This window comes from Centruroides sculpturatus, unplaced genomic scaffold (genome assembly GCF_000671375.1).
Source record: "Centruroides sculpturatus isolate CEXI.00-Female unplaced genomic scaffold, Cexi_2.0 scaffold1035, whole genome shotgun sequence".
NCBI lineage: Eukaryota > Metazoa > Arthropoda > Arachnida > Scorpiones > Buthidae > Centruroides > Centruroides sculpturatus.
The window spans coordinates 246,133-262,181 of NW_019385222.1; the positions used below are offsets into that span (position 1 = coordinate 246,133).

The 16,049-nt window shown below is 26.1% G+C and overlaps 1 protein-coding gene across 11 annotated transcripts in view; it reads right to left on the reverse strand.

Annotated features, from left to right (window-relative positions):
• LOC111636358 (microtubule-associated serine/threonine-protein kinase 3-like) overlaps window positions 1-16,049 on the reverse strand; it is an 83,091-nt gene that overhangs the window by 34,858 nt on the left and 32,184 nt on the right. For 5 of the 11 annotated variants that reach the window (XM_023381581.1, XM_023381580.1, XM_023381578.1 and 2 more), the window contains 7 exons: window positions 14,233-14,404; window positions 14,076-14,155; window positions 6,735-6,763; window positions 6,579-6,655; window positions 5,315-5,381; window positions 620-701; window positions 386-546 (listed from right to left, as the gene is read on the reverse strand). In XM_023381581.1, coding sequence (XP_023237349.1) covers window positions 386-546; window positions 620-701; window positions 5,315-5,381; window positions 6,579-6,655; window positions 6,735-6,763; window positions 14,076-14,155; window positions 14,233-14,404 — 668 coding nt within the window. Of the gene's footprint in view, window positions 1-385; window positions 547-619; window positions 702-5,314; window positions 5,382-6,578; window positions 6,656-6,734; window positions 6,764-7,865; window positions 8,118-10,006; window positions 10,200-12,607; window positions 14,036-14,075; window positions 14,156-14,232; window positions 14,405-16,049 lie in introns of those variants that run through there. The other 6 variants (XM_023381589.1, XM_023381582.1, XM_023381588.1 and 3 more) reach the window with 5 other exon arrangements.

Consider the following 16,049-nt stretch of genomic DNA (forward strand, 5'->3'; position numbering starts at 1 on the left):
CATTAAATAAAAAATTAATTATTTTTAAAAGGAAGAATATATAATTTTTGGAACAATTTCATGAATAAAAAGTTGATAATGTTTAATTTTTAAGTAATTTTGATGAAATCATATTATTAATTGATAAATATTTTTTATTTTTATTTCATTTGTAAAATTCTTTTAATTAATATAATTTTGTTTTACTTCCAAATCATCAAAATTTTTTTCCAGAAGATTAGTAACTTTTTAAATAATTATTAAATAAAACATAAATCTTGAAATTTTATATACATATGAAATTACAAAAACAATAATTTCAAAATTATTTTCACAAAACAGTTAATCATTGTAAAATTAAATTAAATGTAAAAATTCAACACAACAATTTTAAAAATAATCAAACCTCAAACTTCTGGAACGAGGACGAATCATTGGAGATCGTCTTCCTTCATCTTCAAGACCAGGGTTGCTTTCATTACTACTAAAATGTCTAGTATGTTTTGCATCGTCTGGAGTTGATTGATTTGGAAATAAGTGTAATTTCTCTTGAGATGAACACTGTGACTATAATAAAGATTAATATATAAACAAAGTAAATAAACTTTCAATTCAAATTCTTGTATTCTTCAAAACATACAGAAACATTTGAACTTCCTGGCGTGTTTGTTCCATATCCTGATGATGGGAGAGATGCCACGGACCATCTTCTTCCATCAGCCCTACAACACAAATTATATTGTAAATTAAATTGCCTAATTTAAAAAGTAGTAAATACACTAATAACAGTAATTTGAATTCAATACAATCAACACAAAAAACAGGAACAAAAGTAATTATAGTNCAGACCCTAAACAGTCATTTCAATAAACTTAAACAGCAAATACACATAATTTAAGATAAAAAAATAACACAATTAAATACCCTAATAATAAACTAAAACATGAAAATAATAAATGTAATACATAAATAATGTATAATAAAATGAAAATTGCATTTACAGATCACACACCATCAACTTCAGCATCTTAAACATTGCTACCAGATCCACAACACATGTACCATTTTCACGCCTCAGCCTATTGTGAAGTTCCTTTCATCTCAATTGTCAATATTACAACCTTCCTATTAGACTTCATTCCTTCCACAATCTTCTCAGATGCCATGATTAAAAAGTAAACGCTATTGGGTTCAACAGACAGATTTTGCTTATTTTTAACTGTTGTAAAGTTTAACATATTATTGCTAATGTGATTGTATTCTTTGTTTAGAAATTTATTTAAAAATTTTTACTTCACATTTTGTTTCAATAAAATCAAGTTGAAATATATTCTTATAAAAAAAAGCAACCCATCAGGCATATTCTTCTTAATGAGTTTTGGAAAGGATATTTAATAATGTCATACAAATGGTAAATAAAAATTTGCAATGTGTTTGGAAAAGATGTTCCTAAACATTGAACATGTCAAATGTTTAAAAAGTCCCATTCAGGAAATTTTAAACTAAGAGACACAAAACATACAGGATACCCAAAAACTGTGAATGAAGAAATTGCTAAGAATTCACAGATAAAACAGAATGTATATAACAAACATGTCAAAAATAAAACAAAAAGTACTGAAAATATAAGAGTGTAATGTAAGAGTGAGAGAGAATTTGGAATCACAACAGATCGCATTTATGCTTCAAGCACATTTTTTCACTGTTTGCACAATTCAAACTTTGAAGCATCACTTGAACTCCAAAGCAAATTTTTGTCAGATTCAGCATTCAAACTCTGAAGCATTCCAAGCATGAGGTGAGGTACCACTATACTTAAAAAATATATTTCTTATTTTATTCACAGTGTTTTTGCCTTTCCTTTGCACTTTGCTTGCCTTAGGCAGCAATTTTTGGCATGTTGGCTCTGACATTTAGCTATTGTAGTACAGACTTCTCTTATTACAGGCTTGTTTGAAATTAATTCTTTTAAGATTGGTCACACTTCCAAAGTTGTAAAATATAGATATCTTCTAGTAAACATTTCACAAAGGTCAGCAGCAGGTGAATTATTATATCTTTTTCTTTAATCAGTCAAGAAATTCTACATAAACATGGGCATTGAGTTAGAGCTGGAAGATGCAGAAATATTTTCAAAGAACTACATGTGGCTCCATAGCCATAGATTATCGTCCATTTTATATGAAAAAGTTTATAACATTTAAAAGTTCATGTTTGTATGAAGTATTTCACTTCATAATAAATTAATAAACTAACATTCATCAGAGTTTATTCAAAATATCTTAAATCTCAATACTTTCAAAAATCACTATCTAATATCAATAGCTCTTGATTTAGCCATTTATGTTAAAATTATCAATGTTCCTCTTATGGTCTTATTCTGTCATGAGCAACCAACAGCCCCTGGCCATATGCAGCACTCAAGGTCCTAATATGCAGCCTATGGCATCTTGACAACAATTTTATTTTCCTGTTTTCTCCCGCATCATTATGCAACCCTATTAAGCTGATATTCATGATGAAGAACATTCAAGCTAAATTGGATTAGCAAAAAGATGAAAGGGAGAGAGAGTGTAAAAGTGGTGTAAGTAACAAAAATTTTTTTAATTAAAAATACAAAAAAGTATTACTGTAATTTAAAAATAAAATGATAATAAATGTCAGTAATTGACAAAGGAACATATCCATTTATTTATTTAATTTTATANTATATGAAATTTTAAGGCTGTGATTAAGAATCAAATATTTTATTGGAGATTTTGAACAAAATTCATTTGATAATTTTTAAAAGCAAACATAGAAAAAAAATGTTAAATTTTATCATTAATATATTCGGGTTATACTTATGAGTTTTCCCACTCTGAGTAAGGTAACAGGGATTTGCATGGATGCAATGAAGATATGTCACACTTTGAATGCTTATAGCTTAAAAACTATTAATAGTAGTGTAATACATAATACATCATTAGACAGCTTATAAAGTCCCATTTATATCAAAACCCTCCACTTTTAACCCATCACAATAATTGTGTTAGAAAGTTAAACTAAATTTCATATGATTTTGTTTTGTTGCAGACAATTTTAAGGTTTAAAACTAGTGAATAAATGATAATAGCAATTATGTCAGCCCTACATTCTTTATCTTTGCTCATCACTGCTAAAACTTAATTTATATCTAAAATTCTTGATTTTTTTCCATTTTTTAACTAGTCTAGAATTTCTGCTGTTTATTTCATTTCTGACTTTTTAATTTATTCATCTTTCTGTCTAATTATACTGATGAAATATTGGGCATCTATTTTTTTCCAATTTTGATTAGTTAATAGTCTTTTTATATTGGTTATTATTTAATAATAAGGAATGTAAATACTACTACATAGCACGTACTGATGGGTATAATTGTATCCCAATTTTCTGAACTACAATTAAATTATCTTTTAATGTAATAATTAGAAGTTTATTTCTAATGGTAATGAATATAAATTTTTTATTAAATTATATCATTAGCTAAAATTTAATGTTTTTTTCTTCTTTATAATTTTTGAATAAATTAAATATATTTCATTTCTTATGTATATGTAAAACAAACCAACATTTTCTATCTAAATTATTCAGTTATAAGCAAAATGTCATTTTCCTATTTCTCTTTGAAGACACTTTTGTTAATATAATAATACAGAACTTTTAATTATAAGAAAAATTTATTTATTCTCTTTCCAGCCATATTTAGCAATAATATATAGTAGTATGGAAAGCTAACAATAAGTTGTAATAAGTAGTTGACAGTTCAGTGACAATTCTTTTTAGGAGATATAACCAAAAAACCAACTCCACTGTACTTAATTCTACAGAAAAAATTTTGCAACTATTGTTTCAACTAACATAGAAATTAATATATAGATTAAAGTATCATACAGAATAATTACATTTAATTTTTGTAAAGATAAATCATGAAAAAATTTATTACACCAATACATTATAACACCGTAAACAATATTAATACATTGATATCGTTTTCCAAAAAACATAAAACTCAATGATCAAATTAAACAAAATATATATTTGCTATATTATACATAAAACATTATTAATAAATTTAAATTATTTTATACATAGCTTATATATTCTGTTACTGCATGTATTTTTTTAAAATTTGTTCAAAAATGTCTAAAACTTTTAATGTTTATTGTAAATATTGAGAGCTAATTTAAAGTTTATTTTTTAAAAATCTTACTTTTCTTGCATCAATTTTTTCATTTATAACAATTTATATGCAATAAATAATCTTAAATTTAAGATGAAAAGATAAAAAATTCTCACTATTTACAAAATACAAATTTGTAGACATGTAAACAATACATTATGTAGAGGAGTAACTATTTATATAATGAATATGGAACTTCAGCAGTGAATATGAAGCTTCTAGAAGCTTCATATTCACTGCTGAAGTTCCACAAAACTGCTATGAATATAGAAAGTAAAAGTGCGCTTGAAAAAATAAGATTAGGAATCAAATATATGAGTAGAAAATAAAAAAATGCTTTTAACCAAGAAATTTTACCACCACATTTCTAATTTCTTTTTTCTTAATGTATCTTATGGGAGATTAATGTATTGTAAAAATAAAAGCATAAGTTGCTACCAAATTTCAATTCTGTAAACAATCTAGCATTTTAATTTTGTCTTCAAGGAACATCACTATCTTTGGCCTTTTGATATTTTGCCACTAGAGTTATTATATTCATATGGCATTGTTTATTTGTAAAAATAAGAAAAACTAATTAAACTTCTTTTATTATAAAACGTTGATACCAATAATACATAGAATTATAAAAAAAAAAATGTTTCCTGTTTGTATAAGCGCGTATGCTAAGATAATGTGAGAAATTTTGATAAAGTATCTACTGGTTCAGTTCAATGATCTATGACATGTATTACAGTAAAATATGTTTAAGATAAAAGCAGTGAAATTATTTGTTTTGTTATTTTTGTTTCTTCTATAAGCAAATTTTATCTTTGTGAATATTAAAAATGGTTGCAAGTACCAAAATCATAAATTTGCAAAAATAAATGTGTAAATATGGAACTTCTACTCCATACGACTTCATATTTAGCCAAAAACTATACCATCATTTGTATGGTTTTAAAGAAAGAAATAAGCATACAAATTAACTTACACAATTGAAAATCACTATTTAACCAAAACATTGGTTTAAGTACTTTAATTAAACTTACTTTATCAAAAATGTTTATAAAATTTATTTAAATTACGATACTAAGATTTAATGATTATAATGTAGTATCCTAATAACATGATATTTGATCACATATTTACCTTTTTACTGATGCAAAAGCAAAGTGCTGACTTGGAGACATGTTACGTGGACTTTCTAAAGGACTCCCTATGCATTAAAAATGATAAATTTTATTATTTTAAATTATTATTTTTTCCTTCTATAGATATTACTTTATTTCATAACAATTTATTTGCAATTTTAAACTCTATTACTAAAGTAAATAATTCAGATTATTTGTAAAACAAAATCTAAAAATGAAACATGATTTCATATACTATTAGTCCTTAACTTTTGATTACCTACATTAAGTTCTATAACACAAATTCCCATCATGTGTCTGATACTGATTTTATTTTATCAAAAACTAATGTAATTTAAAGCAATGTGTCATTGTGACTTTATGAATGCTGTAAATGTCATAGAATTTTTTCCTCTTAGTAGTTTCCAATACTAAAAAACATCCTTGGTTTTTTCACTGTGCATGGTTTGAAAAATTTGGTACTCTGGTGCTCAAATACTACCAGAAAATTTTAATTTGATATCAAAGAATAACATGTGGTAGCCAACAAACTACTACAAGTATCGGTCCAAAACTCCCTTCTCCCCAATTAGTCCATTAAGACGAGGGTCTACCGTATCAATACATTTGGGTATTTTGCACTTTGACTATTTTCAATGTATTTTTTTTCCCTTCTTTTATTAATGAAACAAAGTATAATTTAGTAAACTCTCTGAAACTCAAGAAGTCGACAAATTTTTTAACTTAAAAACTTAAAATTACTTTTACAATTAATATTAAATTCCATTATCAGTTGAAGATGAAATAAATCTTGTTTAAATTTTGAAGTAAAGAGTCATTTTGATAGCATAATTTATATTCTGTTAGTTAAAAACAATTTAGGATAAAATAAGTAATAAAATAAATTTTTATTAAGAATAAGGACCAGTCTCTCTTATTATGTTATTTTTTTCTCTAATACATTATAAACTCCAATAATCTTTATAGATATAATTATGAACATTTTAATAATACTATTTTTCAATAAATACACAGAAGTAATGTATAATGCATGTAATAAATACATTTTATTTATTTATTACATACTTTATACATTACATAGAATATGACTAATTTAAAAACATGTGTGTTTAATATAAATTTTAAAATTCTTTTTAAAAATTCTGAGAGATTATTGTCCATACTAAGTTTGATCTTTGTCTTCTTATTATTATATAATAGCAAACTTTATTGTTAAAGAAATAGATTCTGAATTCATTCATTCAATCGAAAATTTAACTTACCTTGTGATATTGGAGAATGACTACGAGGGAGAGTTGGTGAGGTATTGCTAATAAGTGTCATTCTGTGTCCACAACGACTGAAAGTATAGAATTAGTACTTTTTACATATAAAATAAATTAAAACATTATTTTAGAAAACAAACTAATTTACATTACCTTCCTCTTCTAGAAATGCTAAGTTCTTTCTGTTAAGTAATAAAAAGATTATAACTACTTAAAAATATTTCGTTCATTAAAGAAATTTCTTTATAAAAATAAGAATCACAATCAAATTTCAAACTGAAAAACTCAGTAGTTATACAGGATGGTCATGATTTACATATGTATTGTATATTGTATTCTTAGAATTCATACAAAAACAAGAATTATGCAAATTAAGATTAATTATTCTGTAGAAATAATTTGTTTGGAACATACGTTCTCTGATATACAATTCCTATAGGAAGAAATATCTATCCAATTCGGTGAGGGGGAAAATGTAAATTATTTACTTTATTTTATTATAAACTGTATAACAATTTTTGCCATTTATAATTATGTTGTTGATATTCTTGAACCTTGTAACATTGTATTAAAAATATAATTTGTTTTGTTTGACATTAATCCTGCCTTGTAAATGGACTGATGCCTAATACAATAAAGACTGCTTGATTGATTGATTAATTAATTAATTTGCTACTCTAAACATTACTAACTTTAATTTTATCAGAAAATGTAAATTAATTGTCTACTTAAGATAATCAAAATTAAAACGATTAAAATAAACTTTCTATGAAAATGTTAAGGAGACATGAATAAAAATTCTTTTTTAACAGTACAACTTTTAATATATTACATTAATATTTACTAAAATATTCTTTGGTAGACTTTCTAAAAATGACTTTTAGTTAATTTTGTGAGTAAATAAATAACAATGTATAATTTTAAAATATTGATACATAAATGAGATATTAAAGACTGGTTTTGTATAAATTTTATTTTGTTGGAATTTTTTTTCACTTTTAATAGCAGCAGTTGTAGAATTTTTCCAATAGAAAAAGGTAAAAAAGAATAAGCAATAGTGTTGAAAATTATATTGTCTATCACATTTTAAACTTTAAAATAATTTGCTTCAATTAAGGTTTTTTTTTTTTTTTATATAAATTGGAACTAAAAATAAAAGGTGATTGAAGATTTCTGACAAAAGTGAAAATGAATCAAGATGGCATGAACTGATTATATTTATTTTCATATATACTATTAAATAAAATTTTAAATCATCAATTATTTGGAGATTATTTTTCTTACCTTTAATTGCATCATAGAAGAGAGATTTAGAGGAAGAGAAAGTGTTAAACTACGTTTACGGAGACCGCTTTCACTAGCGCTTCTCCGTATAGCACCACCAACATACTGATTTCTAGCCTCAGTCACTTCTGTTATTCGATCTTGTGCCTCCATTGCCTCTATTTCTGAGGACTCCTCTTTATCTGACAGAATCATGATCACTTATTCTATTAGCCATTTAATCTTCAAGTTTTCCTGAAGCTTAAATAATTGCTGCACAAGAAGGAATAAGATGACACAAAGAACTTGTTTTTGCATAAAATTTATGCTTCATATTGCAAGTATTATAATTTTCAATAAAATAAATGATATCATTTTCTTTTTGAAATATCTAAATTAAAATCTAATAATTCAAATATCTAAAAAAAAAAAAAAATATAATTTGAAAATTTGTAAATAGGACAAGATTCAATATCTTTTTGTTAATGTTAACTTAAATTAATACTTAACATTATATATATATTATGTATATATAAATGCCTATTGAAGAATCTTTCATAAAATTATAAAATATTGAGGTAAATATCTTTACTTTATTTTGAAATCTATAAATATTTATAAAATATAGTAAAACCTATCTAAAGTGAAATACATTTTGCCAAAATTCATAGCGTGTTATGATTTTATTACCGATGCTTACGGATACAAAACCTTTACCAATATGTTGGTGTATTAGAATGTTTCCGATATTGGAATCTAGTTGTTTCAATCTCCTGTTTATTTGTTTTTCCGATAGTCACTATTGAAAAATGAAAGAAATATTGGTTTGTAAAACTTACTGATACCAATATATCGGTATAGTTATGATTTTTAGATTATTGAAAAAAGATCAAACATCAGTTTGTAAAACATTCCAATACACTGACATATTAGTATCAGTTCAGTATTAGTTACATCTCTAATTTTTTACCAATGAAGAAAAAGAAAAAAGTTAAAACATTAAAACTATCATTTAGAAATTGCTCTTCCACTAACATGAGTATTCAACTATGATGTACCACTCGCTAATCAGCACTAAATTTATTAACTATTGTCAAATTAGACTAACACAGAACTCTTCAGCATTTAAAAACTACTCTTATAATATATGTAAGGATAGTTGCTCTAAAATTTTAATTTTTTGTCATTTCTCATTTGAATAATATAGTACTGAATTTTGGCTAAATGGAGAGAGCAGAAGTATTTCATCCTAAAACATTTCATTGTAATTATTTGATAACTTTTATTCATGAAAAATGGGAATTCACTGAATTAATTTTGTAACTACTTATTTACAACATGTGACTTTACCCAATTAAATATCCATTACTTCAGGAATCAAGTTAAATTTCCTACAGAATTGGGAAAACCAGCAATTCTGCATTGTCATTAGAAAGTAGTTTTAAAAACAGAATACAAAAAATTAATCAGTGATTTTTAGATTTTAAAATGTCATGTATTCAAAACAGAAAAACATTTTAACAAACAATATTGTCTTATTTTATAAAACACAAAAACAAGACAATACTACATTAGATACAAATTAAGAACAAATATGGTTACAAAAGACACATATTCCAACTTTAAAAGTCAAACTGAAGAAACTAATAATGCTACTTTGCATCTGTATATGATATAATATAAAGTTATAACTATATATTTCATGCTACATTAATGAAAACTTATGGGTTCCAAGAGAAAAATATAAGTTTCTAGTCTTGCTAATTGATAATCAAAATAAACACTTTCAATTAACTCAGTTATAAACATGGCTAATAACTTTCAGCAGCTTAAGGTGAGGCTTATATATTTTTTTTTGCAAAAGTACAGGATATAGCAGGATCCAAGAAACAGAAAACCTGAAATATCTTAAAATATATTTTTCCGAAAACTGTAAAACATAACTTTTACTTTATATATAGATATAAAACGTTATATAATGATAAATTAGTTTTTATGTGATTGATAATTTTTTCTACTCTGTTCATCATCATCTAATACTGTTGATATAAAGAAAAATTTTGCTTTAGATGAAAGCAATTTTTTCTTTTATATATATTTTATAACAAATTTATTTGAACATAAAAAAAAATTCAAATTTGGAAGTTGAATTAGTAACATACAGTGAGATTTGAGAATCAAGCATGATTCCTGCCCACGTCATTGCCTTCTCTCTCCAATACTGACTCTATTACATTGGATGATTTCAGGTTCCAACTTCTCTCCAGATATATAGTACCAGATCAATTATTTGGCAAGCTTGAGAATGGAAGTGGCCCGAATTTTCCAGTTTTCTGGGCACTGGCTAACCATATACTTAAAATATAAAATAAACAACAGAAGGTTAAGAACAAAATTGTATTTAGCAGATACAAATTAATACACTTCTAAAGCAAAATCTGTTTGATTATTAATCCTCTTAAAATATAGAATACCATATACAGTGTAATATTTAAGATGAAAATTAAACAAAGAAAAGAACGTAATGAAACTAATGTTGTGCAACACGTATGCAACAGAAACCAAAACAAATTGACCTTGCAGCAAACTACAGTGTGTTACAGTTATCAAATTCAAAACTAGCCAGTTTTCTGGTAATTCTAGATTTCTGGAAACCATATAATTGGCCCATTACTGAATTGGCACTGACTTGTGAGAATCACATGTTAACTAAAAGCTTGACTTATCTGTAATGAATGTATTCTCTACTGATTGGGTATCCAATTGCAATGCTTCCTACTCTATTCTAATTGAATTCCTAAGAGCATAAATAGGTGTGATACAAATTACAGGTTTCCTGACATACAGTGCACTCTACACATGCAAAGTTCAATTTCAATATAGATACTCTGTTGCTAAGAATTGTGAGCTGTTATGCTTTACAGTTAGGACTACAAACTAGTTATCTTCAGTAGTTGTATATCACAATTAACCTTTGGATATTCATAAAGTGCAAGTGATTTTCATCAATTCTTGCAATTATCATCATAGCCTACAAATGACACTTTTAGACATATTCATAAATTTAGAGATCTCTACATGACTGACAGCTTCCATCTCTGATTGTATTCACAGTGTCATGAAGATATTTGGAGCAAAAATGTTTAGCTATAGAATTTTCAATTTCACTTAATAATGAATTAATGATGATTTGGATGGATAAAAATCCTACCAATAGACCCTGCGGACTGACAATGATAATACAGGCTAGTTTTTCTCATTTTCAATTCTGCTTGATTAAAAAAAGTTATGATTAATCACAATGCTTTATTAACATAGAACACATTGACCATATTAATTATATTAATAATTTTATGTCATCTGGATTAATCAAAGCATATTATTGGAAAAGAACATTCTCGGATACTATCTCAAGTATGGAAACTCAATATTTTGTAGTTCGCAAACTCCTAGAAGACTTTCACTGTTTATGAAAGGTCGCTTTTTACCAGCAGTAATTTGCATTTCTATCAAAACAGATGACCAAAAGATACGTGACATGCATTCACAACAATCCACCATCTTGAAAAACATAAATAGCATACTCTCTCTCTCTCTCTCTCTCATTTTTTCAATTTCACTAAATTAGAAGGATTATTTTAGTAATTCAATTTCCAGTTACCAATAATACATAATTTTTCTAAATTAAAATAAATAAACTTCATGAATTTATTTATACACTCCACGAATTGCAGATTAAAATTTTCTGTATCTACCTTACATTCTTAAATGAATGTAATTTAAGTCTAGTTATAGAAAAACATTTTTCTATTGATATTAGCAAGTCTATTAAAATATGGAGACAACTTTTTTCCTTGATACTTTTACTGTGGTTATTTTTTTTATTAGGGGATTGTAACCACTTGCCTTTTTGGCATTACTAATGTACAGTATGTGTTAATAAATAAATATATATAATGTATTTTTCTCCAAAAGATTTTTTTTAAAATTGTTATTGTAACTTGTTACATTATTTTGATGAACTTCATATATATTGTTTTTATTGTGTTATTGTATACTTAATTCAACAGATATTAAAAATAGATACATTTAAATTATTTTTGTTTGAGAAATAAATAATTATAATAGTTTCTTAAATATAAAAAAACAAATCTATGATTAAGAGTAACGATTATTAGTTATTTTAACCCTCTTGTGATGTATTTATGAATGAAAGGAGCGCATGAAAAAATATATTAAATAAATAGCTGTAGTACAAGTATACGGCATTACGTATTTGAATTTTTAACATAATTAAATTTTTCAAACAAATTTTAAAACATGGATTAGAAATAAAAAGAATTACTAAAATTTAAATGTCTTTATAAATAAGATATGTGTTTATTTAATAATTAAATAAATGTATAAATAAATAGAAGTTGTATTAATGATATGAAATAGTAGCAATAGATATAAAAAAGTATATAAACCATAGAAGTTTTTTTACCTTCTAATACATAAAAAATAAGATTATAATAAAATAATTTACTCCTAAAACTAAATATTAGAATTAAATATAATCATTTTTAATATATAAATAAACTTGATTTAAACTGATAAAAATGTAACTATAAGAATAACAATATACTCTATTTAATTAATTACTTGTAAGAGACGAATAAAAAACTGAATTTAAAAAAGTATGTAAGGTTCACAATGTTTGAAATAGTGTGCATGCACAATTAGACATTTAAATTTTTAAAATTTAATTAAAATTATCTTACATTTTTCCGAGTATCTGGAATATGGACGTTTTCAGAAATGGTTACTATGTACTGTATACATAACACGTGAAACGTCAATCACTGAATAAACAAAAATCACAATGACGAACGACTGTAAATACAGCTTTCCAGTCTGACTGCCTTGATGTGCAAGGAAGCTACTTTTATGACTTCCGATTTGATCGATTCTTGCATTATTCCGACCACACAGTATACGACTTTCTCCTTCTGGGCGTGTTCTACTCGTAAAAACACTCAACAAGTAATGCAGACGTTGCTACAACTGTTCATTTCGTATTTAACAAAAATAAGTTCTTTTCTAAGAAAATCCCAAAATGAATTCATCGTTATTTCACGTTCGTCGCTCTCTTTCTCCGTACGTAATTATAAAAAAAAAACAGTACTTGGAATTTTTAGAAGAAAGCACTATCGGGCTCGGGACACTTCTCCAACCAACAGATATATATATATATATTAAATAAAATGTCCAGGAGGAAATACGTTTTTTTTTTTTTTTTTTTCGAGAATCCACAAGTGATCGATGAAATTTGAAGAATTTTAATTAAAACAGAATCAGTGGGCAATACAGCAATGACTCACCTTTGTATATTTCACGCCCGATTATCCGAAGAAAGCACCAGAGGACGGACATTGAGACGTCTGTGTTCGGTCGATGAAACTGCATGCACCTGCACTAGCGTCACTCTCGTAACAGTCTATCCCTCTCTTAATAGTTTGCTCCTCCTAGCGGACATTCGAAATAGAAGAGGAGGAAGAAGAGGAGGAGGGGGAGGAGGAGGAGGGATAAACCTTTTAAAACGTTCGAATTATTTTAAATGGTAACCTCCTCGATTGGCCGCAGATATTACATTATTGATATATTCTATATCATTTTTTTAAATCTACGTCTCGTTCCAAACGGCTATAGAATAATATCTTTGGCAAACGGGACTATTGAATCCGTTACTCTTGGCAACCGGCCAAACTCCCGCAGGCTTGTGACGTCACTGCAGAAACAATGTTCATCACGCTTTTTTATTCAAAGTCCCGAAGGATTAGAAAACTTTAACTGTACGATTATAATTTCCTCTAATATTTACAATATAAAAATATATATCGTATAAACACGATATTTTTTTAAAATGTTTCTTTAATCGCTCAACCTTCACAAAAATGACGATAAATATACGTACTTAAAAACAATTATTTGTGAATTTACTAAAGGTTATAGTTACGGTGGGAAGGGGGAAGAATTAAAAAGAAAATGACCCCATTTATATATATAAAGTTTAAATTTATGATCGAGATATAAAAATAAACGATGCAATATGAATGGATAAAACGGAGACGAAAATTTGATCGTAAAATCATAATGCTATTACTAAACATCCATTAAGGTAAGACGTTAGATTATTCAGTATGTTGGCAGTGAGAATAATGAAGATAAAGAACATAAAAGAGAACTCACCATACTAGTGGATAATGCTGGAGCTGATTGGCCCAACAGGGAATTTCTCATTTTTACTAAATTTGAAGTTTCCGATGATACTAGAAGTACAGCAATTAACTCAATACTTAAAATTTAAAAGTTTATGACTTTAACTTTCGAAGGATGAATAATTTACCTTGTCCACTGACGGACAGTAAATGACTGGCTGGATAAAATGCTGCAAAACTTTCTCTTCTTCTTCTTATATCTTCGGTTCCTTGTCTACTAATGGCTCTACTCTTCCTCTGAAAATAAGATTGATCGGTATCGTTCCTACGGTGAGATGGAGATGACGGGGCATGATCTACCTAATAAATTATTTTCCCATTTAATACACGTTTTTCAATTTAATAACTACCAGAATATTAGAGATATTTTAATTCGAAAATCTAAATAAATTTTTGAATAATGCATAATTATTATTATTATTTAATACTAATTACATTAGTCATTAGTAAACCATAATAGATATTAGTGGTACATATATATTATGGGGGGAAAAATATGATTAATTATAAATTTGATTCATTAAAACTTGATATTTATTTCATACAATTTTAACTACTAGTAGATCAACCTATTTTNGTTAAATCATCAAAATCTGGGTAACATTTATAAAAATTTAGCCAAGATTCCAAAATGTCATTAACATCTATAAATACTTTTAAAGAGGAAAAAAAACTCAGTAACTATTTAAAAAAAAAAAACTTTTCAATTATATCTGTAAACATCGGTGACTGAATTACAGACTGAATTACTGAGATTAGATATTATTGGGAAGTACAGTACATTATACAAAAGTTATTTTAAAAAAAAGAAGAAGAGAAAAGAAAGAGAGATTAGCAAAATTTAAGATTAATTGATTTGTCAAATATAGGAAAAATCGATACATCGAAGGCAAAGAACAACATACAGACTAGAATAAGCTGTGATAAAGTGAGGACGAACCCGTGTTCCTTATTGAACTAAGCCCATACCTTATGGTGTGACCAAAGATCAGAGATAGAAAAAATCATTAATATATGGCGAAGATTCAAACTGAATGACTTAATTTTTATTTATTTCAAAATAGATACTGTAGATAATTTCGATGCACTTACGATTTTTATGAAAATAAACGAATCATTCACACCCTATTGTTTATTTTTTTTTTTATAAATTAAAAATTATTTTTCAATATAAAATCAAATCAAAAATTTATCGAGAAAATTTCAAACTATTATTTATCCATTTTCACGATTAGTAAATTATAAAAATAAAACTTTAACGCTTTTTAATCCTTACCTCGTCTATATTGTACCTTTATATAAAATTTCGCGTCTTTTTAAAGCATTTTCTATTTAGCGAAAGTAAAAAAAAAAAAAATGATTTAAATACATTGAAAGAATGCCGTGGTAAGAACAATTTCGCAAGAAAATTTCGGTAATACAAGCTTAATTGTATATGACAACGTTATAAACAGCATCACAGGTGTAAAAATCATTTAAAAATTCGCCAGAAAGGTAAATATAGCCAAATGTAAGACACCTTCACACCTCTAAAATCGGAACTTATGACTAATTAATAATAATAATAATAATAAAAAAGTCATAGTCAGCTAAAATACTTAAATTCATATTTTTATTTAAAAAAAAAAAACGAAACTTCATACACATTTTTAAAAAAAAATAATTTTCCGGTGACCTATTTTGACAAATAATTTATTAATTTATCCAAAAACAAAAAAATTAATCTAATTTGTTGTATTCAAATACTAATAATAATTCGTGTAAGCTGGAATTTATTCCAATAAAGTAAAAATAAAATCAATATTTAAACACATAACATAACATAATATATACAGATGCATTACTCGAACTAATTTACATAGTAAAACAACAGAAATATTTACTGTGTAATACAAAGAGACAATTTTATTTCAGATTGTTTTTAATATAGAAAAGAATAAATATT